This window comes from Falco peregrinus, chromosome 5 (genome assembly GCF_023634155.1).
Source record: "Falco peregrinus isolate bFalPer1 chromosome 5, bFalPer1.pri, whole genome shotgun sequence".
In the NCBI taxonomy this organism is placed as follows: Eukaryota; Metazoa; Chordata; class Aves; order Falconiformes; family Falconidae; genus Falco; species Falco peregrinus.
Genome location: NC_073725.1, coordinates 41,439,313 through 41,463,430, shown reverse-complemented (window position 1 = coordinate 41,463,430; position 24,118 = coordinate 41,439,313). Strand labels below are relative to the sequence as shown.

The following is a 24,118-nucleotide window of genomic DNA, read 5'->3' as shown; positions in this document are numbered from 1 at the left end:
TGCTCTGGCTTTACCTTGCAAACTGCAGCAACTGTCCCAGATGCTGAGTGCTGTCACACAAGCTAGGCCAAAGCTTCAGGGGGACAGGGGTCCACCATGTGCCTTGCAGTTCTGGACAGGGTGGGACTCAGATGGGTTACAGCTATTCTGAAATTTCATCTTGTGGAAAGCAAACTGCAGAAGTCAGAGGGGATGGTATACCCCTAGGTTTTCTCCCAGCACAGAACTGGAACTGGGATCTGCCAAAGCAGTGCATGCAGACCCAAGAGCCAAGAAATTTCCTTTGGTCCCATAGCAGAAGACTGGAGCTGGTGTTTTTGCACAACCTAAGTGATTTCAGGGCACGCTGTTTGATGTACCTTCCCCTCACCCCCAACACCCTGCTGCTGGTTTTGATGCTTGCACGATGTGAAGGCAGTGCTTGCATGAGTCACTCTGTGCCTCTGGGGGGAAGGAGGGAGGGAGGGAGAGAGGGATGTAATATTCCTGCAGTCCCTGAGCAGCATCAGAGCACAATGTGTGGGTAGAGAAATGTTTGTATCTCTTAGAGTCTGTCTTGAATGCTGCGAGGGGAGAAGGCAGAGCCTTGGATTTTTTATTTTTTTTCTCCCCTCTCCACCTCACTCCCTTACCAGCTGGCTGACAGCCCTGAGATGGTGTGGTGAATGTGATATCTGTGGGAGGCAAGAGGCCAAGATGACCCAGTGGGCAGGAGAGCATGCCAGCTGGTGAGCGGAGCTGCCCTGTTTTGTGACCTAGCTCCACGGCAGTGTGGCTGCATACAGCCCTTGGACCACAGCGTCTTGGGACACAGCAGCAATGTAGTCCTGTGCAAAGCAAATCCAAGGGAGCAGCCTGAAATACTCAATTATATTTTTTTTTTTTTTGTCCTGACACTCCCACATCCAGGGGGAGATGATACTTTGCATATAAAAACCCCACATGTGTAGGAGGATCTTAAACTTGAACAGCCAGCTGCTGTAATAAATAAATGTAGCAAATGATCCCAAAGAGAAAGGGGAAATGGGAGTCAAAAGGCCAAGGTGTTCTGGCCCAGAGCAGATGTTGGCAGTATCTGGGGTGGACGTGCTGGAAGAGGAGTGAATCTTGGATGATGTCAATGAAGTGTGTAGGTCCAACAGTGGGGGATGGGACAACTCCCCCAGCAGAGCACTAAGGAAGCCCAGCTGCTCTTTGCTGTCTGTGGAGAACATAACTGTGTGCTGCCTCTGCTGCCTTACACCTCCGTCCTGAAGAATTTGGCAAATAAGGCAAGTGGAGTGATGGGTGTATCAGCGAGCAGGGCCTGTGGCATGGCGTAGGTGTTATTCTCTCACTACTGCACCAAGGAAAAAAATTCTCTGCATCTTGCTTCTCGTGATAACTTTTGGATCAATTTTAAGGCAAGTCTATGTAAAAGCAAATTGAACCAGTCAGTCTAGAGCTGACAAGAATTACTGGAATGTGATAAGGACTTATAAAGGAAGGGAAGTCCAGTATTCCGGGAGAAAAACCCTTATTTTTTTCAATACTTCAATGGGATGGAGGGGCAGCATTTGCAGACCTCTGACTTTCCCATAAGCATCTCTCCTTGTTCTCATTACTTTGTTGCAGTGGATATAGATTGTCTACCTCTTCCCATGTCTTCCTGTCCCCTTCCATCCTACCCAAGCTGACAGACATGGCAGGTAACCGGGTGGGCTTCCCGCTGTGTTAGCTGTCTTTGCCTGTGGTATTAAAGTCCATTTACTGTTCACCCCAACTCAGCCCAGAGGCGCTTCCCTTCACAAGGATGCACTCATTCTTTTTTTTTTTTTAATTTAATAGGAGGTGAATGTCCCACTGAACACAAAACCTTGTGTAGATCCTCTGCAAGCTAACAAACTGTTAGAATAAATGTATTCATAGGCTTTAATTTAACTCATGCAAAAACTAGATGCTGCCCTATCTTCGTTACATTTTTTACCTTCTGTTACTGCACTATTTTTCTTTCCAAGTTTGGAGCTCCTTTTCCTAAATAGTGTCTGTGAATATCAGTTTCTTAAGAACCCCAAAACAAGAAGCAACCCCACTGCCATCTTAATAGACTTCTCTCTTAATTCATCAATAGCTTTTAGCCCTTTTGCTTTTATGGATTCTATTAAAAATATTTAAAAACCCAGTAGCAGTAAAAATGCCAGTATAACACTGGTAAGCCTCATGGCTTGCTTTTTTAAGGCTTGCTCTTGTTCAGGGGTCATTCATGAATCCCTTGATATAATCTGTATGTTCAAGGGCCTTGTACAGAGCCTGGAAAACACTACCATGAAAACCAAAATTGACCAGTAGGGTGATTGCTTTTCTCAAAAGGGAGTAGGTCAAGTACCCATCTGTGAACTGTAGCTGAGTGATACGCAAGAGTAATTACTGCAGGCTGCCCACACAAAATGAGAGGAGTATGCTGCTTTTGTTGTGAGTCTCCTGGAACCTGTGTTTCTTCGCCCCAGCTATAGGAGCACCAGGACTCCGGTGTACCAAGGGACGTTCCCCCTACTCTGAACTTCATGATCATACCATGTTGCAGGTATTCAAAATACTGTGCTGCATGATTTGGTGGGCTTCTTTTAACTCTGGATTTAATTGATTTGGAAAAAGGTTTGGAGACTTCAGAACTGAGCTGCTACACTTGCTGGAATCAGTGTGCCTGCTGTCACTGCAGTAAGTGATCTAAAAAGGATGCATATTTTCAAGAGGACTCTTTTTGGGAGCAAAGTAGCAAAAGTTGCAGTGAAGTTGTTGAAAATGAGAAGTCTTGATTTTAAAAGTAATTTAAAATTTCTGTGCACTTTGTAGAATGAACTTCTAAAACCTGTTTTTCTCTGCAGATTGGTATAATCTCATGTGAAATTTGGGATGGGTTGTCCCAAAATTTTGCAGAGACCCAAAAGCAAAATATATGTTTGGTTAGCTGTGGCAAGTCTGCTCTGTAAACATATTTGCTATAATTTGCTATCACTGCTACTTAAATAAAAAGTAGTTTGAACAAGGCATATTGTTTTAGTGTAAATGCACTTATTTCAGGTTTTTAAATTTATCACTTGATTGAATTTATCTCTTGCAGAGCTTTCATTTTTTTCCTTTTTTAAAATAGTATACAGACATACAAAATAACTTTTATTATGATGTTAGGAAGTGATGGAGTCTTGGAGTGGGAGAACAGCAGGGCAAAGGTACCTAAATATGAAGCAAGGTGTTTAACAAACAGCTGTGAAAATCCTTAGCTGTGGTACTAAACACGTCATCTTGTCCAAGTTATTTCAGCAGTAGCTCATCAGGCCAAAGAGGTGGTGGTTTTATGCCAAAGGAGACTTAAGCACAGGAGTGGAAAATAACCCAGACTGGAATTCCTGGGTGAGACCGTTCAGCTGTGAGCACCATATTACGCTGTGCTAGGAACTTGGGCCAGGGAAGATGCCCTGCAACTCCTCTGGTTGCCAGAGAGGCACAGCTGCCTTTTGCAGACTCTTTCCCCATGCCCTCTGATGTAGCCTATGCAGCAGAAATGAGAAAACTGTCGAGGCTAAGGCCGCATCTTCAGAGTCCAAGCTTTGTAACAGCTGATGTAACAGGCAGCTCCCAGAGCATTTTGCCAGGAAGCCCCTCGTAATTTGCAGAAAAGTGTAGGATGGTGCAAAAGTACCTTATGGCCCACAAAGCCATCTGCTTCTACCACTGTCTGTGTTGATGGCAAGTTTAGCGCTGCATCCCTAAGTGAATCATGAAATCTCACCCATTATGTTTCACAGGTGCCTATTTGATTTTTCTAGAAGTCCTTTCCACCAAGAGAATTGGAATGGTGGCTCTAGAAAATAATGTTTACTGAGATTCCTAGCTGAAAAGCAATTTTAAGAAATTCCACCCACCTCACTGCAGTTTTAACCTGTCAGTAACAAAAATGAATTTAAAAAGCAACTTCCAAAGTAGACAGCAATATTTTATATGTAAGCATGCCCATGTAAAAGAATACAAAATATATTTTGCTTGGCTTTGGTACTGCAGGTAACATAAGAATCACCATATTTTAAATGAGTGTCTGTATACTGTGAGTGTCTATACTTAGCTGAGTTATAATCTTGCATGTTATGTACTATTTACGATCCCAAGGATACTGTGGTCTATGTGAATATAACCATGAAGTAATTTTAGCCCAGTTTTAATATTCATTTAATGGCTAGAAAGATGAACTTAAAGTTCAGATAGTAAAGGTTGTTTAATTCACATTAGCTATTAATGATTGTTACTTGCCACACTTTTTCTTTATTTGACTACCCGCTCAGATGGGAGTATCTGATTGAATGATCCAAAGCCAAAGTTAAAATCCTTCTTGCTCACATTGAACAACTTGGCATTAGTGTAACAGCCGTTTCTTGCAGCAACTCTAGTCTGCAGATATGCTGTTTTACATTGCCATTTAAGGCAACTTGATTTTTAATTATTTTGTCTCTCCTATACTTCATCCACATGTATGTGGGTAGAGGATGTTAATGTGCCCGTATAATTCTGTTGTGACTACGTAGAACAGGAACTATTACTGTTTTGCTGCGCTGTGTTGTCTGATACTGTACTGGAGCAGTGGACTCAAAGTCCTTCTCTCTTTGTAAACATCTAGGCAACTCAGCTGATTGTCAGCATCCTTGGAGTAGACGTGCAATTCCTACTGGATGAGTGCTGCTAGATCTCCTAACCTCTCTGCTTTGTATGCTCTTTAACACAATGCATATTGTGCACTGCCAGCTGATGGCTGAAAGTTTGTCGTGCTAGTGTGGTAGCACAAGGCCGCCTGGGAATTTGGACTGGCTTTGAGCAATAATAGCAATCTGCTGTCCTTTTCCCTTAAGTAATTTTGTAACCTCAAGAGAATAACTGACCGCTTGAGTTAGTAGACCAGTTGTTGAAATAAATACATCAGCTTTCCCGTAAAACTGCTTGCTGCGGATTGTGAGTGTGTGTATGTACACACATCCACTGGGTTATGTGGTTAGGTTTTTTTCCCAGGGCCTAATGTGAGGCGACAAAAAAAAAAAGTGGAGAACAGTTTTGATTTAGAACATATGCTCAGCAAAGCAGGAAGAGTACCTTATTTTTGTATTACAGAATGTTAATTTCCCAAATCCCAGGACCTGTTGAAATTATCTGAACTTTAAAATTATGTGTACAGTAATTCAGAAAAGTGGATGTCAAATACAGTTATATGTAGTGTGAAGTGATACTGAATGTATTGCTAAAAATTGATGTTTATAATTTCCTAAAGCTGTTAAGTTTCAGAAGGCAAGATGAGGATTCCTTATCTCTATTTTGCATATTTACAAGGTGGTTAGCACTCCTGTAGTGCTCACTGGAATTGTATTTATGACTAAATGTGGTAGAATAGGCTTTAAATTTATTGGGCTGGTCCTTTACAGTATTGGTTAACTCTTGTATACTGTTATTTTTATTAGTAGTTCCATTGTAAATGTGAGAACAGAATTAATTGCAAACAACAAAAAATATTATACCCCTGTATGAAATACGTATTTCCTTAACTCCCAGAAAGTATCTGTAAATTTCTTTTTGCATTGGGTTTCAGGGCAGCGATACGGACTGGTAGTGTTGAGGAAGCTTCTAAGTAAATGCTGTTGGTTTTGGTGTGATTAGCTGTACCTTGTATTTTCAGTTTAATTTAGCATACATACATGTGTGCATGTATGCATAATATACATGAGCCCTTCATCTGCTAACCTTATATTCTTCTTAGGCCCAACATAATAGAGCATATTTTGCCCTTTCAGAAGTTGGCTATCGGTCTTGTATATGTACTTTTTCATTTGCTTCCCAGCACATTCCCCATCTGTTAATGCAGATTCTGTATATAAGTTTAGCATCTGTATGATTTTGTTATTTAGAAATTCCTTCCTCTTTCTTCCTCTTTAAACATTGTACGCAGTAGATCACTTTCCAAACATACAGCTCTTTGTTTAAACCAGTATAATGCTTTAAAATGCTTACTTAATGCATAGACTAAATGGCCTGCAATATTCAAGTTGCTGTCTGCACCAAGGAAGCAGAGCGTGCCACTGGCATGTTTTCAGTTCTACGTATCTGCTTGATAATGGGAAAGTGGATTTATTTGTCAAACTGAAAATGCCAGCGGCCCTTCATGGTAGTGTTCTTCTAAACAGATGTGTGTTTTGCAGCACGAGTATAAGAAACAGAAGAGGTAAAATGAAAAAAATTGAGGGGTTCGGCACTGTGGGAGAGAGCTTGAGCAGAGTGATGTTTACAGCTATAATTTATGCCAGAGTGTAAGCAATAACCTTCTTCTGTTGTCAAATGAACAAACCAGTAAATAATATGAGCATTTGTCAGTCCAGTACTCTCTGACTGGACTCTTTTAGGTAGGCCACATGTGGACAGTATAATGTTTAATATCAAATGTACTTATTTGAAGATACTTAGCATTACATGGGATTTTTGATTTAGCACAGTGATAGAAAATATACTGAAATCACAATACCAATGTAATTTGCACTTAGGAAATGGCAGTAACATTTCAGCCACACCATCAATGTGTGATACATGTTGCTGGTCTCTGTAATATGCTCATCCATCATGATGCACCAGCCACCAAGAAGGAATGCATGGGTTGAAACCAGCTCAAGCCCATTGCTGTCTTCAAATTTATTTATTTCTGTTGTTAGTTGTTCAGTTTTTGTATTCTAGGCTGAGCTGAGCTGTGTATGTACCCTGTCTCCATGCTGGTCTGGGAGACACTCTCTTTTAATGAACATGGGAGAAAGATTTGGTCCACTCCACTCTGGTGTAGTCAGTTGATATACTGAACTGACAGCTGCTCATCAAAAACAAACCCTCAGGTCCCATTTGTGTTGAGGTAGTCAGCTCTGTAGCAGCTGCGGTCAGTCACACCCTGCCTTATTCCCTGGGCTCCAGGGCATGTCGCCCTTGCTTATCTCCTCTCAGCCTTCCTCCATTGTTTATTGGCTGGTCACAGCATTTTACATTCAGATTTATCTCTAAAGAGAACAGATAATTCACTGATTTTCTTTGATCAGCCATTTCTGCTGTGGTTCACTGGTTTGTTAATATTCTGATTTGTGAACCCTGTGAGTCCTTCAGCAGAGTGCTATTCCCTTGAGGCCCCCGTTAGGCAGGCAATTATACAACCTAAATGAACATGCTTCTCCAAGTCACACATTCCCAAAGCCTGGACGACGTACTCCAGGTTGAAAACCTTTGCCTTCTAGCTACAGTGCAGTGGTAGTCATAGTATCATTTAGGTTGGAAAAGACCTTAAGATCACCAGGTCCAACCATTAACTCAGGACTGCCACGTCCATCACTAAACCATGTCTCTAAGTGCCACATCTACATATTTTTTTAAACACATACCGGGATGGTGATTCCACCACCTCCCTGAGCAGCCTGTTCCAATGCTTGACCACCTTTTCAGTGAAGAAAATTTTCCTAATACACAATCTAATCCTCTGCTGGTGTAACTTGAGGCCATCTCCTCTTGTCCTGTAGCTTGTTATCTGGGAGAAGAGACCGACCCCCACCTGCCTACAGCCTCCTTCCAGGCAGCTGTAGAGAGCGGTAAGATCCCTGCTGAGCCTCCTTTTCTCTGGGCTAAACAACTGCAGTTCCCTCAGCCGCTCCTCATAAGCCTTGTGCTCCAGACCCTTCACCAGCTTCGTTGCCCTTCTCTGGACACGCTCCAGCACCTCAAGGTCCCTCTTAATGTCCAGATCCCTCTGCAGGGATATGGTTCTGCAAGTCATGGGACTCTGATAAGCATCACCGGGAATCAGAGCTACAAGATGATCAAGAAATACAAGGATGTGTTCCGGTGCTCTTCCCAATCGTGGAAAGCAATATAAGCTGGATGAGCAGTGTATCGAAACCCTGGTCACTGTTGCTTTGAGTTTTTTATATAAAATGAGTCTGTAAGAAAGATGAACGTTTTATGTGTAACTATTACTGTACTTTCCAATTAAGGATTGTGAATTTGTGAAAGAGCAAATAATTTCTGATTTGCGTAATTGACTTCCAGTGTAGGGGAATAGAAAATATTTTTTTAAAATTCAGAATTTTATTCTGATTAGAATTTTTTCTCATAAAATCTTAACAGCCCTAAAATTAATCCTCTGCCAAGAATTAAGATCACCATGGCTGTTACGATAATTTAAACTGAAGCAAGCTTTGGTTGCTGAGTCAGTTGTTAAGTTTTGCATATATATGCAGTCATCACAGCTGAAATACAGACAGTACAGCAGCCTGGTTCAAAAATATTAATTGAAAAATTAATTGACTTGGATAGAGAAGGCTTCTTCTGTGTGACTGAGATTGGATGAAGGAGTAAACGAAGGGTAATGACAAATGGCCATGTGTCATGCTGGGGATGCTTTACAGTGTTAGGATGAAGGGAAATGTAGCAGCTCCTGTTTGAAGTCTGTATTCATTATCTAGAAGATGACCTAGATCACAGGTTAGTTAATTTATTATTTTTTTAATTACTCTAAATGAGGAAATAAAACATTGTTTTGAACAGAAAAATCTGAAAAACTTGGAAACATAATAAATATTTTTGAAGGATAAGGAAGTTTCAGTATAGACGAGTTGGGGGAGGGGGGGATTAACCCTAGTGCTATAGTTAGGAGAAAACAGCAGTCATAGTAACTGGCACGTAGAGGTGTCAATGAAAGCATGCTTTTTATTATAGGGTCAGGAGGAACCAACCGTAACCTCCCTCCACCCAGACAGAAATGCCAGCTGTGCTGTAAACCCTGCACAGTGCCCTTGTGAAATTCCTCACTGCTCCCAGCAAACCCTTCCCTGGCATTGTCACTAGCATCCTATGCTCATGGAGAAAGGAGATTTTACTGCTGCAGTGCCAGTATGCACTGGTAGAGGTACTGTAGTCAGGAAGTTATTTGGGACTAATGCAGAATAAACGTCTATTGCATCTGTTCATGCCAAGTACTGACCTAAAGCTTGTGGTACAGGTGAGCTGACCTAATTGCCCGTGAACCAGCAGGGGTGGTCCCCATTCCCTTCTTTTCCTCTGCCAGTGTTGTACTTGGCCAGAACACTTCATGCCTCTCCGCCCCCACACTTGCCCTTTCTGCTGATTTTGGCACCTGGGGCTGCATTGCTTCAGCAGTTCAACCTGATAATCTGGGAACAAGCCATTCATTTTGTTAGGCTGGTGCTGTGCTGGGTTAGGAAATGGAACCAACACAGTGACAGGTCCAAGCAGCAGCAGAGCAGCACAAGAGAAGGAGCAGGAGTCCCCAGCCAGGCTATGGAGGTGGGAGGGGAAGGAATGCTTCTGGTTTTGCTCTGGAGTAGCTGAGCAGCAGTGCTGAGCTCTGCAGAGTTCTCTGCTTTGGCTGGCTGGGCTGGAGGAATGAGATTGTTAACCATGTGTAGCTTTACCTATGCTTAATTTTTCTGTCTGCCAGCTGGGGATAACCTCCTCGAGGAGTGAAGTGAAAGTGAATTGACTATTTATATATTTGAAAAAAGAGAACGTGCAAGTACCTAGATAAAATGTTAATGTAAGAATTTGCCTCTGCCTGTATTAGCTTACATTAGTGGACCACGAAGTTGAGAGTGGAAGTCTGCACTGCAGAGTGTGGTGGAAATGTAGAGAGGCAATTGAGTTGGGTTTATTTGAGTTATTAGTGGTTTGTTTAAAAAACCCCACAAAAATAAACCACAAATAATAATACACTTCCAAAGTGACATCTAGCTTTGCTTTCACAACAGGTTTTGGAAATAAGTGGAGATTAAACCTAAGATTAAAGCTACCTGGAAATAAGCAAAGAAAAGTGCTTGTATCCTTGCTGCCACATTGCATATACACTGGTTCACTTAAACGTAGCGTACATCTGCTTTAAATTGTTTTCATCAGATGCATACTATTTTTAATAGAGTTAGGAATAAGTTGTTCCAAGAAAATATAACACATCCATTCATGGCTAAGCAAATCCAAGCTTTCCCTTTCTGCCCTCCCCCAAACTAGACTGGGGATGCAGTAGGTATAAAGTTGGCTTAAAACCCCTGTGAGCTGTGCAGCAGCTGAGCTAAATGTGGTGTTATCCTCAGAGCTGATGTTGCAAAATCAGCTGCGGTCTTGTTTGAGTCAGTGGAGAACTCTAATGCTCAGCAACTGAAAAATATCAGTGCATTATCTTTTCATTCCATATTGATCTCCAAACAGAGTTTCAAAGGACTCTATTAGGAAAAAAGGGAGGTTTTAAGCAGGGATTACTTTTTCATGTCTTGTAAAGAATGCATTATGCGTGTGGCAAGCTAAAGCTTTGAAACTCAACTTCCATCTGCGCTCCATGACAGTATCTTTATATAATTCCATGTCTGAAAGACAAGGTTTGGAAATAAAATTAGTTTGTGTCATGCACAGTTCCTGTAGAGATCAAAAGCAGACCTGTTAATGCAACTATTGCTATTCATGAGTTTCATAGCCACGTGAGTTTCAAGTTAATTATAAATGCTTGTTTAATCACTTAACAATAGGGTATCAGAGACTCATCTGGGCATTATGCATATAGCTCTCACTTTTTTTAATTAAAGCAAATTCCTACTTTTTTTTTTCCAATAAATTAATTTTGGTGGTAGTGCTCTAGGCTCTAGTGGGTCAGGACATGCAAATCCTCTTTTAAATGTTGGACGGTTGTGTGATGAACGTCTTTATTATCCTTTGACTGCCCCTTCCTCCTCTTTGAGTATATGGTCATGTAGTAGCCTGGTTGTCACTGGGCATGACATATATTGCTCTAGTTCTTGTACCAGAGTTCCTTTTGTGATGTTTTATTAACATTTGTGTACATTATCACTAGGAAATAATGTATTTTGAGATAAGCTAATGTATTTATGGTTTTAGTTTCTAAATGCTTTTTTTTAATAGATTTTAATCCTGAAGAGGCAAGTAGGGCACCTGTCTGACCATCGTTTCACAGACCACTGTGCTCTATTTGAATATTAAGGCTTTAGTCTAATTATTTTAATTAAAATAAACCATTTCAGCCCCCCGGAAATTAAATTCTTGTGTACTAGAGGAACCAGTCACAGTGCCAGCAATGCCTGAAGGCACTTGCAGCGGCAAGGAATGTTAGATGAGAAATGTAGATGAATCAAACTGTGCTGCAGAGAAGGGTGAAAAAGCCTCAAGTGCCACCTGAGAGCAGCCTCCTCTATGACCCTGGATCCTGCTTGTCTGCTGAGATGAGGTGAGCAAGATGCATTGACTCGTTATTGCAGAAGGGCTTCTCTGTGCCAGCCAGGAGACTGGGTTATGCAGCTCCCATTGTATCAGATCTCTACTGGTTCTGAGGAACAGCAAGGTGGAGGAATAAAAGAAAAACTCAGAAATCACAGTCAGTTGTGCATTTGGGGAAAAAAGTTCCTTTTTAACTTCCGAGGTGTGAGTTAATTGTAGTCATCACACTACAAGTGCTCAGTGTGCTGAGGACAATACTGATAGTCTTCCAGCTGACCTATAAAGCAGAAATGTGTGTAGCAAATTTGGATTGCAGTGCTAAAAAGAAACACTGCAGACAACTATTTGGGCTGTCTTCATAAATGTTCTAGAATTAAACATTAATTGCAAGCCTTAACTAAGCACCTAGAACTAAAATTAGAGCTATTAAAAAAAAAAAAAGAAAATAAATCTTCCCATAGTCTGTCAGCACAAGTGAATCTGCCATCCAGTCAGCTGTTCTCTTGTTGCAAAGAAATGACATCCGAGTTTGCTTCAGCTCTGTGTACAGCTGTTGGGTCATGCTGTATCTCTGTCAGCAAGACTAAAGGTCCTCAGCTGACATTTTTTTGCAGTTTCCCTGTTATACACAGTGATCCAGCCTTCTCTTACAGTAACTGGAGAGGTTGGGTTCTTCAGATGGCCAGTCCTAATGCTGCTTCCCTGTCCCCTGGATTTTTATGTGTCTCTTCTCTGAACCCCTCTCCTTTCTAAATTCTTGAAGTGTGGGCCTGAGAACCAAGCCCTCTTGTGTGGTCCTTGCTAGAGTTTGGCTGGTAGTACTGTGGACAGAAGGTAAGGATCTTTCTGCTTGATGCTAGGGACTGTAGCAGCCCTAGTATTATCTTGAGAATTGCTGAGCAGGCAATGAGCAGAAGCAGACCTCCCACATCCCACCCTCTGCATGGTTGGGTTCCCTGGACATCAGTGGCAGACACTCACCCCAGTTGAAACCTTGGTCACATGTGGTGGAGGGGAAGGCTGTGTAGCACCAATGGTTTTCCTGTAACGTCGACCAGAGCCTGTTCTGAACAGAGGGTGTAATCATCTCTGCAGTGACTCTTCCACAAGCCCACCTATTTTGTCATTTGAGGTGGTACTTCTGAACTTACTTTTCAGGTGGTGACATCAATAAAGATCAGAATCTGTGTGCTTCTGGAGGGATTTTACATACATGTTTCTTTTTTCTTTACATGAACTTTGCTACTATTTTGAAGCATGGTTGTCGGTAGAGCCTTCTTGATGCAGTACGTTAGAAAGATATGATGGTATGTAAATGCTTGAATTGGCATCTGTGGCTAGGGGATGGAGAACACTCCTTTTTCTATGAAAATGTTTTCCTTTAGATTAATGAAAATCCTATTGTTGAGCAGTGACCTTGCACATGGACCAAAGGTTAAGAGGCAGAAAGACTTACCCATTTGGCACGTAGGATTCAAAATCAGGCATGTTGTCAGTCAGCTCAGTCAGAGCGGACAATACAATTTTAAACGAAGTTCATAATGGCATTTTTTAAATGAGCTGGAAGTTTTCTTTTTCTAATCAAAACCTAGATAATTTAAATATCTCTTTCTTTGGTAATATCCTGACTTTGTCCATGGATAGGGGACTCCCAGAGGAAAAGATAAGTGATAACAGTGGCCTGTGTCAGCCCATTCCCAAAAGGGATCATCTGTCCAGCCGACGTCAATGGGAGTCTGCCTGACAGAGGGGTTTGTGCACAGAAACCATATTTCAGGATTGGGATCCAAATAAGATTGTGATCTTTGACTTCTAACCTGTGTCATAAATTTTCTCTGTTTATTTCAGTATTTGAGATCTGACATTGTGCCATCACTTAGATTGCTTAGGTTTTTCCTTTCTATGTAACATTACTGGCTTTTAAAAAACAACAACAACAAAACCCAAAGCAAAACAATACTTTTCTGGAGTTTGGTTGTAGAAGACAGCGTTGATGATACCAGGAAGGATAACCTTCAGGATACTGAAGGAAACTGTTCCCAAACTGGGAGTTCACGGTAATATAAAGACGAGTTGTGAGTCTAAGAGGACTTGCAACTGCAGAAATAGTTGTCTTAAGGTTACTTGTATTTCAGAGGAGGCAGTGTGGTTCATAAAGCAGATGGTACAGGAAGGATTGCTCAGAAAAAGTTTAGACTTAGTAAAATCTCAAAAAATCAGATTAAGGAGACAGATGGGCTTCTTGATTAGAATGCTAAAATGCAAGGGATTTTTTTTTTGTCTTTTTTTTTATTTAACTTTCCCAAATTATAACCTTGGAGTTGCTGGGGTCTTTTTTTTTATATAGTTGACAATAAATTTAGTACTAGAAAACTGGGAGGGAGTTAAACTTAAGCAGATGTTTTCACTTTAACTAGTAGTTTTGGTTTGTGCTCATTTAAAAAACAAGATGTGATTTCTGAGAGAAGACAAAGGACTATAAGAACTATAAGAAAAGAGATTTAGGCTAGACTTACTTGCTTGAGCATATACATGCAGCAACCTTGATCTCTATGTGGAATGTATGCCTGTATGTGCTGTTTTCCCATTAACCTTTTCCCACTTTGCTTTGGGATTCTTGAAGCAGAATTGCAGGGCTTCCCAGATGGCTTGCACTATTTAACGTTTGTGAGTGACCTGTTCCTTGCTGCACTTTCAGAGAGGGGGAAAGTATTCTTGCACATACAGACAGGCTATCTGCCTGTGGTTTTATCTGCTGGAAATGAATGGCTATTATAAGTAGCTTTTGCTTTGGACATGAAATATTCCTATAGAAATACAATGCAGGGCACTTGCTAGTGGTGCAGGCAAATTATTCTGGCTCTACCTGTGCTCACTGTATTGCAAGCCAGCAGGGAACCATGTGCCAGACAGCCCAGGTCTGAAAGAGTCACATTCACACCACACTGGTCAGGACCCAGGTATGTTAGACAGGGCTGTTGGCTCAGGTATAGCCTGTCCTGAATGTGGCTGGCCTGTCTGGGGAGGTCGGAGAGATCGCAGCTGTCTCGAGTGAATTCATCAGCCCAGAGCCTGTCACCTTGGCCATCCCTGCTTTGCTCTGCAGTGAGGAAACATCAGCACTGTGCACCTTGATGTCCCCTTCCTTCCTCCAGGACCTCACCGGTAGCACAGAGCAAGGCTCCTTCAGAACTTAGTGATGGAATATTCCCATTGTAGTAAATAATAGAAAGCACAGCAGTATCACAAATCTGTGGAAGAATGAGGCACGCTTCTCTGTAGCAGTTCATGTTCTTGGAGTTCATCTTCCACAGTTCTTTCAGTTCCCTGCCTCCATCATGTTCCCCACTTGCTGCAGATGTCATTCCTTCTTGGAGTCCATGTGTCTTTAATTCTGTGTGAGCTCCTTGCTGTGGTAGGCTGTACAACTCAAGAATAATGTATCTGCTTGATCCCCACTGTTTTGCTTGGAGTACCAACTAAAATGTTTGCCAGATATTTTAAAGACTCTATTCATTAGCTAATAATGAGTCTTCTAAGCAGCTTTATCTAATTAAACACTTCTTTTAGTATACCTCATGCTTCAGTCTAAGACCTCTCTTAATTTGAGGTCAGACTGATCTTGGATCACTTGCTGTCCTTACTCTGCTCTCTCCTTTCATCAGTCCCTCTGTTCTTCACATGCCTGAGTATCTCCTATATTCTGAAACTTGCTTATTGCTTTAAGTTTTCATAGCAGTCTGTCTTTATAGACTGTTCTCATCCCTCCCACTGTTTGAGAGGAGGTTTTGTTCAACAACTTCTCTCCACTTTAAAGCTTGTGATCATTATGTTGCTGTGGAAATTACTGTGATAATACAGGTTTAGTGTTTGTGACTTCACTGCTGCATTAGGTAAGAAGAAAAAGGTGCTGTTGCATGGGAAAAAGCCCTGAATTAAGCAAGTTACATACATTTCACAAGTATGTCAGGGAAGATTAAACATGAAAAGGCACTGGGGTTGTTCAGGCTGCTAGGACGTTCTCTATCTTCTCAGGAAAAAACAAGTCTAAATATTAAGAAGAAGGAGAAAAAAAGCCCAGTGTCTGATCTAGTGACGGTGGTTTGGAACAATAGTTCCAGTCTGTTGGTCTTCAGGGCATCAGTCTTCCATCTTGGATGATGGCCTTTGTCATTTCCATTTGGAAACAGGATTTTGGAAACCCTTATCCTTCCTTATCAGAAAGGGAGAAGGATGCAGACAGAAGCTTTTGTATAGCTATAGAGTGAAGGATAGAGGAATTTCCTACTGGAGGTATCCATGGCTAGCTCTCTTGTTTGGGAATAGAGAGCTAGGTATGTGTATACAAGAAAATTTTTGTTTATCAGTCTTTGTCTCTTGATCAATTTTAGTATTAGGCTCTATTCTAGAATTTTGGATGCCTATAAGGAATTAAATAATTTGGTACCTCTGTTGTTTTCTTATCCTCTTCCTTGATTAGTATTTAATAATACTACAGAGCTCCTTGGTTCTTTCTTTATGTGGTTGTTTTAGAAAAGGCTAAACTTTCATGTTACTGAAATTGCTAACCACAATGTTCAGCTTGTCCTGTTCCCTTGCTTTTTCTTTAATGCATAACCCATTATTCTTAACTGCATCTGTTCTTCAGCATTCTTTGCTAGGCAATTCAAAGTGGGAAACATGAACAGCACAGTTATCTGGCTTTGGATCTAAGCGTATTGTTCCTGCACATTTTGAAAATAAAAACTTATATTGCTTTTTGCCCTCACATTTGTAAATATGTGTACAGTTTGTAAATACGTAAACACATATGCGTTCCTCCTTTGATTAATGAGGCTGCCTTTCACATGCACAAGATTTCACAAGTTGCTTGGTGGTCAGGGTAAGGTTTCTAAGGAGGCATTCTCTGCATGCGCACCAGAGTGTATGGACACCGTTTTTCAGTATATGTTTTTTTCTTTGACTACTAAATGCAAAACTGGGAACAAATCCAGAATCTTTAATAGCTAGAATGTATTTCATGCTGATCCCCTCTAACTTGGCATCCTCCGTTGCCAAGTTCTAAAGTGCGGGCTGCAATGATGATTAATTTCTCTAATGGGGTTTTTCTTCAGGACTGCCTGATATTTATATTTTCTGTACTGTAGGATTCAGACAGAAGGTCTCCACTTGTAAAAGGGCCCGATGTCTTTCTGGCTGAAATGCCCTTAGGACGGATGTGCTGATATTTTTGTTTTAGATCCTGACATCCTTTTAAAATTTTATATTGTTACAGCATGTTTCTCAGCATCTCTGTTGTGTCATTTCACTATTGAAATTCACAACAGAGATTTTGTTAAGTTCTTTGCTGTTGTTCTTGCTGGTTTTGTCTTGCTCGCTCAGGGTTTACACCAAAATAAGTTCTTAAAATCCTAATGCACAGTAATGATATAACAGAACTGTACCACCAGTACTCTTCTGGGAAGATCAATGTATTGTTTTTAAATATATATGAAAAGGAGGTCATGGTCTCTTTTCTGGGCAGCACATGAAGAAATGAGTTGGATGTGGAGTGTGAGCATCTTGCTTATTAGGGGCTGAATTCCCCTGACACAAAAAGGGAGTTCGCAAAATATTGTCTACTACCTTGGGGAATGGAGTAAGCTGAGGTAGGGGACTTCATGCAAGAAATCAGAGTTTCCAAAGATGAGGGTGAGAACAAGAGAAAGGGGGAGAGTGGGAGAGCAAAGAGGGAGCTAGGTTCTTATTTAGGAGAACAAGGTGACTGTAAGCGAAAAAATCCAAGGAGTGGCTTGGTGGAGGCATTGGACCGTTGCTGGGTCTTTTCAACACAGCATTTCGTTTAAGTCTAGTTACTGAAGAAAGGCAACAGCTGCTACTTTAGAGCATGAGGGAGAGAAGCTATTGGAGGGGCATAAAAATAATAGTAGATACAGAGGAATGCTTTCCAGAGGGACTGTCTTGCACAAGCCACTCCACTTTATGTAACAAAAGCCTGGTGACACAATACATGGTTTAGTCGTAGGAGTGCCCCGGAGTGGACCAATATTGTACATCTGGAAACATTTAAACAAGTAATCTGTTTCTGGAAAAATGGCAAATTACTCAAGGAAAATGTAGTCCATTGTGTTTGCTTCTGACTGCATGTCTACAAGATGTATGATTCTCCTGACGGCCTTAACCATGACTTCTTTGCTTCTCGTACCCAGCAGTTGTGTGTGGTAGTACCAGGGCAGACAAGCAGGTATCACTAGGGGCTGTGACATTTTTGCCCCTTCAGAAAAAGGGCCAGTGGACAGGGAGGCAGGGGAGGAACTGCTGGCTCTCTGCATCCCACCTGGTTGTCCTGTGCTTTGAAGACAAGGACCTGAACCTGTGGGATTTCACTCTTTGGTTAGACATCACCAGGGAAGTCCTGTGCCAGCTGGGGCAATCTTTCCTACCAGGTTTCAAAACCTCTGACTGTAACACAGCCCACTGTTGCCCACTTTCTTTCTGGGCTTCTGTGACAGCACTTTCCTGTGTTCCCTTGCTACACAAGGAGAGAAATGCTATGGGGAAGGGGTGAGGGAGCACAGCCCGCTTGCAGCCTTTCCCTCTCCCCACTGCTGATGGAGAAGGCAGGCTGGAGCAGAGGCATAGCAAGGCAGGGACCTTACAGAGTGACGATGCTGTGCTATCTGTGACTAATGCGTGATGTTTGATAGCACACACATTTAGAATTATGATGCTACTGTGAGATTCACTTGGTACCTGTTGTGTTAAAGGGGGATGGAGTAATTTAGCAGGAAATAACCCCCTCCCTCACAACAGTACCCATCAAAGGGAATGTTGACTGCCCCTGGTGATGTTCTGCCCAGTTGCATGTGGGTCATAGGTGGAAGACAGATGCCTCCACAGCTGGATTTAGCAGTAGGGCAATAATTCAGGATGTGGTCTGGCTTGTGGCAGAATCTGCAGTGTCTCTAAAAGAGTGACTGCCAGAAATGGAGAGCTGCAGGCCAGGACCAGAGGTCATACTTAGCACCAAAGTGTCAGAGGTTAGCACTGAGCCCGGTGTCTTTTTGGTCATTGGTGTGCTAGCATGTTCTAACTGCTGCCTCCTGCAGAAGCTTTTTGGACGATAATTGCTGTGGTTGTTTGTCATTACAGAAGTAACGCTGAAGGTCCATGTAAGCGATGCCAGCACACATCAGCCAGTAACTGAAGCCTTCATTGAGATTTTTACCAACCAGATCTCCATTGCATCTGGAACCTCAGGAGCAGATGGCACTGCCTTCCTCAAGTTTCAGTATAAGTTGGGCAATCAGCTGATAGTGACTGCTAGTAAACATGCATATGTGCCAAATTCTGCACCATGGAAACCTGTAAGATTGCCTGGTAAGAGATCTTTATTTTTGTTCTGAGGTAAGATTTTGCATCTAAAGGAAGTTACACAGTTTTGTATGAGAGTTTTAATGCTTGTGATCCTGGGTGGGAGGAAGAACATCTGTGTGTTTCAAAAAAAGCAAGGTTTCTTCCTCAGTTAATCTGTGACATCAGGGCTGTGCAGAGATTCACTCTCCTTCTGGCTGTCCTTGATACAGTGATACATCAGTTTTTAAACAACTCTTGGTGCTCTTACAGCTCCACAGAAACTACAAATCATTTCCAGATCTTTTTCTTTATGGGCACTCTGTTTCCAAGTACTTTGTTTCAAGAGCTGTGATGTACTCATTCATTTCTCTCCCAAGGTGTAGCAACAGCTGTTGCCCCGTAGGGTGTAGTGTACGAAATAGGCCCTGGACTTTCAGTTCTTGGCCATGTCCATAGGACAGTTTTAATCTGCAGTTATGTTATCCAGATGTAAGGATTTTTTTTCTAACTTAATTAGCATGTTTCTTCCACAGGCAAACAAATATAACATTAATACTTGCATGTTAGTTTTTATCAGAATGCCTCAAAATTTTATGGCAAGTGGTACACTTGAAATTTGTTGTACAGGAGGGGAAACTGAGTCATGAAGACTGTTTCTATACTGCTAAATAGAACAGATTGAGGTTGGCTTTCAGATCTTGAGTTGTAACATCTAGATGAAGGTCACATCCCCAGTTTTCATATGACTTTCCTCTAATCCCCAGCTACAATTAGGGTCTGAGTAGTTTGAGAATGATCCCAGGCTTGTATTATACCCAAATCACACCTAAATACCACCTGAGATTGGATAACTAGCCCAGGCCAAAGCCGTGCCAGGTTTTAAGGGCTAATATTTAAATTGTATAAATGATCACAGAGAAGTGTTCGATCACATACCTTGGCTTCATTTTATGCATTAATATCAACATAGCCAGAGGGACTGTGTGACTTGCCGTAAGGTCAAGCAGCAAATGTATTTTCAGATAGGGAAAGGAACTTGGATCTCTTCAAACCCAGAATTATGCTTTAGGCATTTCAACATGCTATTTTCTTGCCTGCATTTGCTTGCTTCAGATAAGATAGACTGACTTCTTCCACATTTCCTCTACTGTATTCTGCCATGTTTTCTAGCTGCTTAATGGAACCATAGCAGAGGCTAAGCCAGGCTCTTAGGTGCATAGTGAAAGAATAAGAAGCAGCTGAAATGAGTTGCAGCAGGAAGAGTTTCAAATAAATAAAAGGGAACAATTCTTTACAGCAGCAGTAGTCGAAGACTGGAATGGGTTGCCTAGAAAGGTCATGAAATCTCCATCTTTAAAGATACTCATAACTCAACTGGACACCTCCTTGCCTGGTTGAAGCAGGTGACTTCCAGAGGTCCTTCCAACCATAATTCTTCTGTGACTCTGTTTAGAAATTTTCTTGATTTTTTTTTTTTTTTTTCTGTTTAAACAAGATGAAGTGCAGCTTCCCTAGCATACTCACAATGATAGGCATAAAGTATGCAATAACGGTTTCTTGCCTGTACCTTTTCTTGCCTTGTGTCTCATATCTTTCTGGCTCTGCCCTAGATCTTTTCAATGTGACCTACTCTTCCATGGCCTGGAGTTTGTTTGGTTAGGTTTTTTGCTTGTTGCATTTTCTTAAATCTTGATTTTGAGGGAAGGGAATCAAACATGGCATTGTTGTTTTGGTAAGTCATTGAAGTTTAAAGAGCAGTGATTGTATACATTTTCCACAAAATCTTTTTTTCCATGGCTGAAATGTGAACTTACCTCAGAAAATAGATTACTTTGACCTCTGATCTTCCCCTGTTGGAACTGGTAGATATCTTGCCATTGATTTAATTGGGAGTAGAATCCTTTGTTTTGCTTTCTGTACCTTGAACTTAATCCTTTCTTTGATTAAAGAAACAACAAGTTACAATTTGATACACCCTATGTAGAGTTAATAGGGTTGTTCTTTGAATTACCCCTTAAAAGGGACATGACATAAAATTTCAGGCCCAAGATACTTAGGATGTTATTTTTCATATTGAATAAGATGATGCCTGTAGTCTTTAAAAAAACTTCACAAGAACTGTTTGTATTTAAACACCTATCATGCTTGTAATAGCATGGTATAGAACTTTTGAAAACCGTGGAAGTGGTGGTGGTGTTATTTTTAATCTGAGCTGAATGATGGGGAACAGGGAGCGTATTTAAATCTTACAATCATAGAATGGTTTGAGTTGGAAGGGACATTAAAGATCATCTAGGTCCAGCCCTGCTGCCATGGGCAGGGACACCCTCCACTGTACCAGGTTGCTCAAAGCCCCATCCAGCCTGGCCTTCTTGATTCTGCAGTGTGCAGTCTGGGCACACGTGGAAAGCAGAATCCTCATTTCCCAAAAATGCCTTTTAACAGTATTAGCAGCTGTCACCTCACAGAGCAGATACGCCATTCTGAGCAGTGTTCCACCCACGACAGTGGTTTAATCTAATGTGCCAACCTGTGTGGACACATTTACTTTAAATGACAGCCACAAGCAGGGAGTAGGTTTGAGAGCTGTAGGCTAGTAATGTTTAAAGTACTGTAACAGGACTGTGCCAAAGGATCAGGATTCTTCTGTCACACACTAGTATGCATTAGTTACAGTCTTACGTTGAGAAGCTGTGTAGTCACTGAACATGTGATATTATTGTAATAGCTTTAAGGAATAAGCATCGAGGGTTTTCTGTTCTCATAATTCGGCAGAAATGAACTTTTCTCATATTAACCAAAATAATTACTAGCTCTTTACCACTTAAGCAGGAGGATTATTTATTTACATAGCAATAAATGGTAGGAGGAAAAGATTAAGATCTCTTTTTCCATTAAAATATTTATCAGCAGAGCCATGACTCCACTTATTAACAGTTCATTAATTTAACATCACTTGAGTTGTTGAAGTGTTCATGATGGGAGATGTGCTCATCTATCTGCTCTTGGCTACGCATAGATTTTTTCATTGTAAAAAATTGGGAAGAAAAAATTGTGTAACTGGTAGTCTGTATTTAAGAGGACATTTTTGGAACAGTGCATGCAATGGAGAGAGGGAAGTTGCTGAGGCAGCACAGCTCAGGCTACCTGACAGGGTCAGTTAAAGCATGCCATGGTATTCACTGTGGTGAAATGTAATTCTAGGAGCAGAGAACGCTCATGGTATTTCTGGGACAGGAGAGCTTATTTGGAAAACAGCGACTCTGCAGAAAACATGTGAGTCATGGTAGATGAATGGTTGGAAATCATCTCCAATGCAGCACTGCAAGAAAGCAGAATAATTTGGTCCTTAGCTGTAAAATAAAAGCTGTAAAGACTGAGAAGGCAGAGTATAGTATATCAGAACTTGTCTTTGGTGCAGTTTCTCAGGGAAATGTGTGTCCAGTTCTGGATCCATGCTTCAAGAAAAATGTTTAAAATGGCAGGGTTGTATCAAGAATGATTAAAACACTGGAAAATACAGCTTACGGGGAAAGACTTGGAGCTGCTTCATTTATTTTGTTTACCAGAGAGAAAGTTCATGGGGTAATTTGATCATTGTCCATCAGTACCTGCATAGAGAACAGGAAGCGGGTTAAGAGAGAATTCTTCTGTCTAGTGGGCTTGTGTAAAAAGAAGATCAAATGACTGGAAGTCTAACCTCGATAAATTTGGATGGGTAAAAAGGCACATAGTTAACTGCTGTCATAATTATTTACTAGAGCATTGGTGATGCGGTGTACTTCACCACTGGACTCCTTTACAAGAGTTTTCTAGTTTAAGCACAGCTATTGGATCTGAAGCAGTAACTAATTCAGGGAATGGTTGTAGTTATGCAGGAGTAAGACTGGATCATCACAGTCATCCTTCTGGCCTTAAAAACTATGACTTTCTGCCTTTGTCATGCTGAGAAAAGATAGTGCAGAAAACCCCAAGGGAAGTTTAGAGGTTATATATGCATTGTAGTCTGGTGTATATGGAAGAAGATGTTGGCATGGTTTATTGTATTGAGTTCCCCAGGGTGTCTAAATTATATTGGCTTTCTTCACACAAATTAATTGGAGTAGACACAAACAAATTTCATAATTGTGTGGCCTTAGTGCTATGTATTCTAGGCTTTCTTACTTACGTTGCATGACATCTAGATCTGTTTCACATGTAGAGCATTGGAAAGAAAATTCTCAGCTGTACTTGCAATAACATTGTTTTTTATTTTATTTTTTTAATGTTCATCTATGTTTTTAAGACCATCTTTTAGATGATGGTTCTTCACAGTGTGTTTCTCCTAGTTTCTTCTTTCTCCTGCATTTCTCTCAAACACTAAAATTTCTGATCTTCAAAAAGAGAATATATGTTTTAAAACAGAAATAGTGTACAATCTCCTTATTTGTAGGTATCATCTGTATCATCTCTTGGATTAAGTAATACATATTAATTTAGAGGAAACTTATCGAATTCCAGAAAATCAGAAGAGTTTGCACTGTTCTTTTATTAATCAGTTCTGGAAATGTCTGCTTCAGCTTGTGGTCACTTCAGAATGGGATGAGTACTTTCCAGGTACAAATGTGGGATGCTGCCCAGTTACCAAATTACTGGTCTGCATTAATCTCCTCCTCTCCTTCTATCTTTGAAAGCCATACATGGACTGCAGGCAGGTCTACTTCTTACTGTTTTCATGGGTGCGGGAGTCAGGTGTGCCCAGTGGCTAGTCCCATACATATTTCTGGTCCTCTGGGTCTTTAGAACTTAGCATGAAATGATACCGTGTTCTTCACTCTCCAAAGATGTGTGTGCATACAGACAGCCCCTTTAAGGAATGTCAGTATCCAGTGGCAAAGGTGGTCCTTGCAGGCAGATTTCTTGCAGCAAATACCGTTTATCTGTCCGCTTTTACATCACTGGTGGAACAACAGTAGTTCTGCTATGTATAGCACTCTGCAGCGTAGGTGGTGACTCAGTAAGGACATGCTGTATTTTAAAGCAAATTGTTCAGACTTATTCATCATACTTTGCCTTTTTGTATGACTTTTTACGTAAGAATCTCAAAGTATTTAAAAGTTAAGTTTCATTAAAATATTCCTGAGGCAAGAAGTATAGCTGTTTCACAGAAAAATAACTCAGTCTGAGTTAGTGTTTCACTCCTTTTTATGTAATGACAAGTCTTTCTGTGGATCTGGGAATTATAACCCAAAACCCTGCTTTACACTGCACTATTCTGTACTTTGAGCTACCATGCATGACTTGGAGTCAAAAGAGTAGAACATGTTGTTTAGTTCAGTAATAATTACCCTGGCAATTTAATTATTTGGTTTAGAAAATGCATGTGGTTTCTGTCATGTATACAATATGATTTTAATAGTTTGGGTGGCCTGCTTTTGCAAAATTGTAGAAGAAAGTAAGTGCTGCTGTTGTTGCCTTATGGTTGTAAGAATTCAAATACCACTTCTCT

General features: G+C 41.0%; 1 protein-coding gene across 5 annotated transcripts in view; it reads left to right on the top strand.

The window, feature by feature from the left end:
* FAM171A1 (family with sequence similarity 171 member A1) overlaps positions 1 to 24,118 on the top strand; it is a 98,320-nt gene that overhangs the window by 42,023 nt on the left and 32,179 nt on the right. For 2 of the 5 annotated variants that reach the window (XM_027777696.2, XM_055805573.1), the window contains one exon: positions 18,427 to 18,654. The exons of 2 other annotated variants lie outside the window; for them this stretch is intronic. Coding sequence is in view for 1 of the 3 variants with exons in the window: in XM_055805573.1 (XP_055661548.1) it covers positions 18,427 to 18,654 (228 nt within the window). In the remaining 2 variants the exon portion in view is untranslated. Of the gene's footprint in view, positions 1 to 18,426; positions 18,682 to 24,118 lie in introns of those variants that run through there. One more of the 5 variants, XM_055805577.1, reaches the window with a different exon arrangement.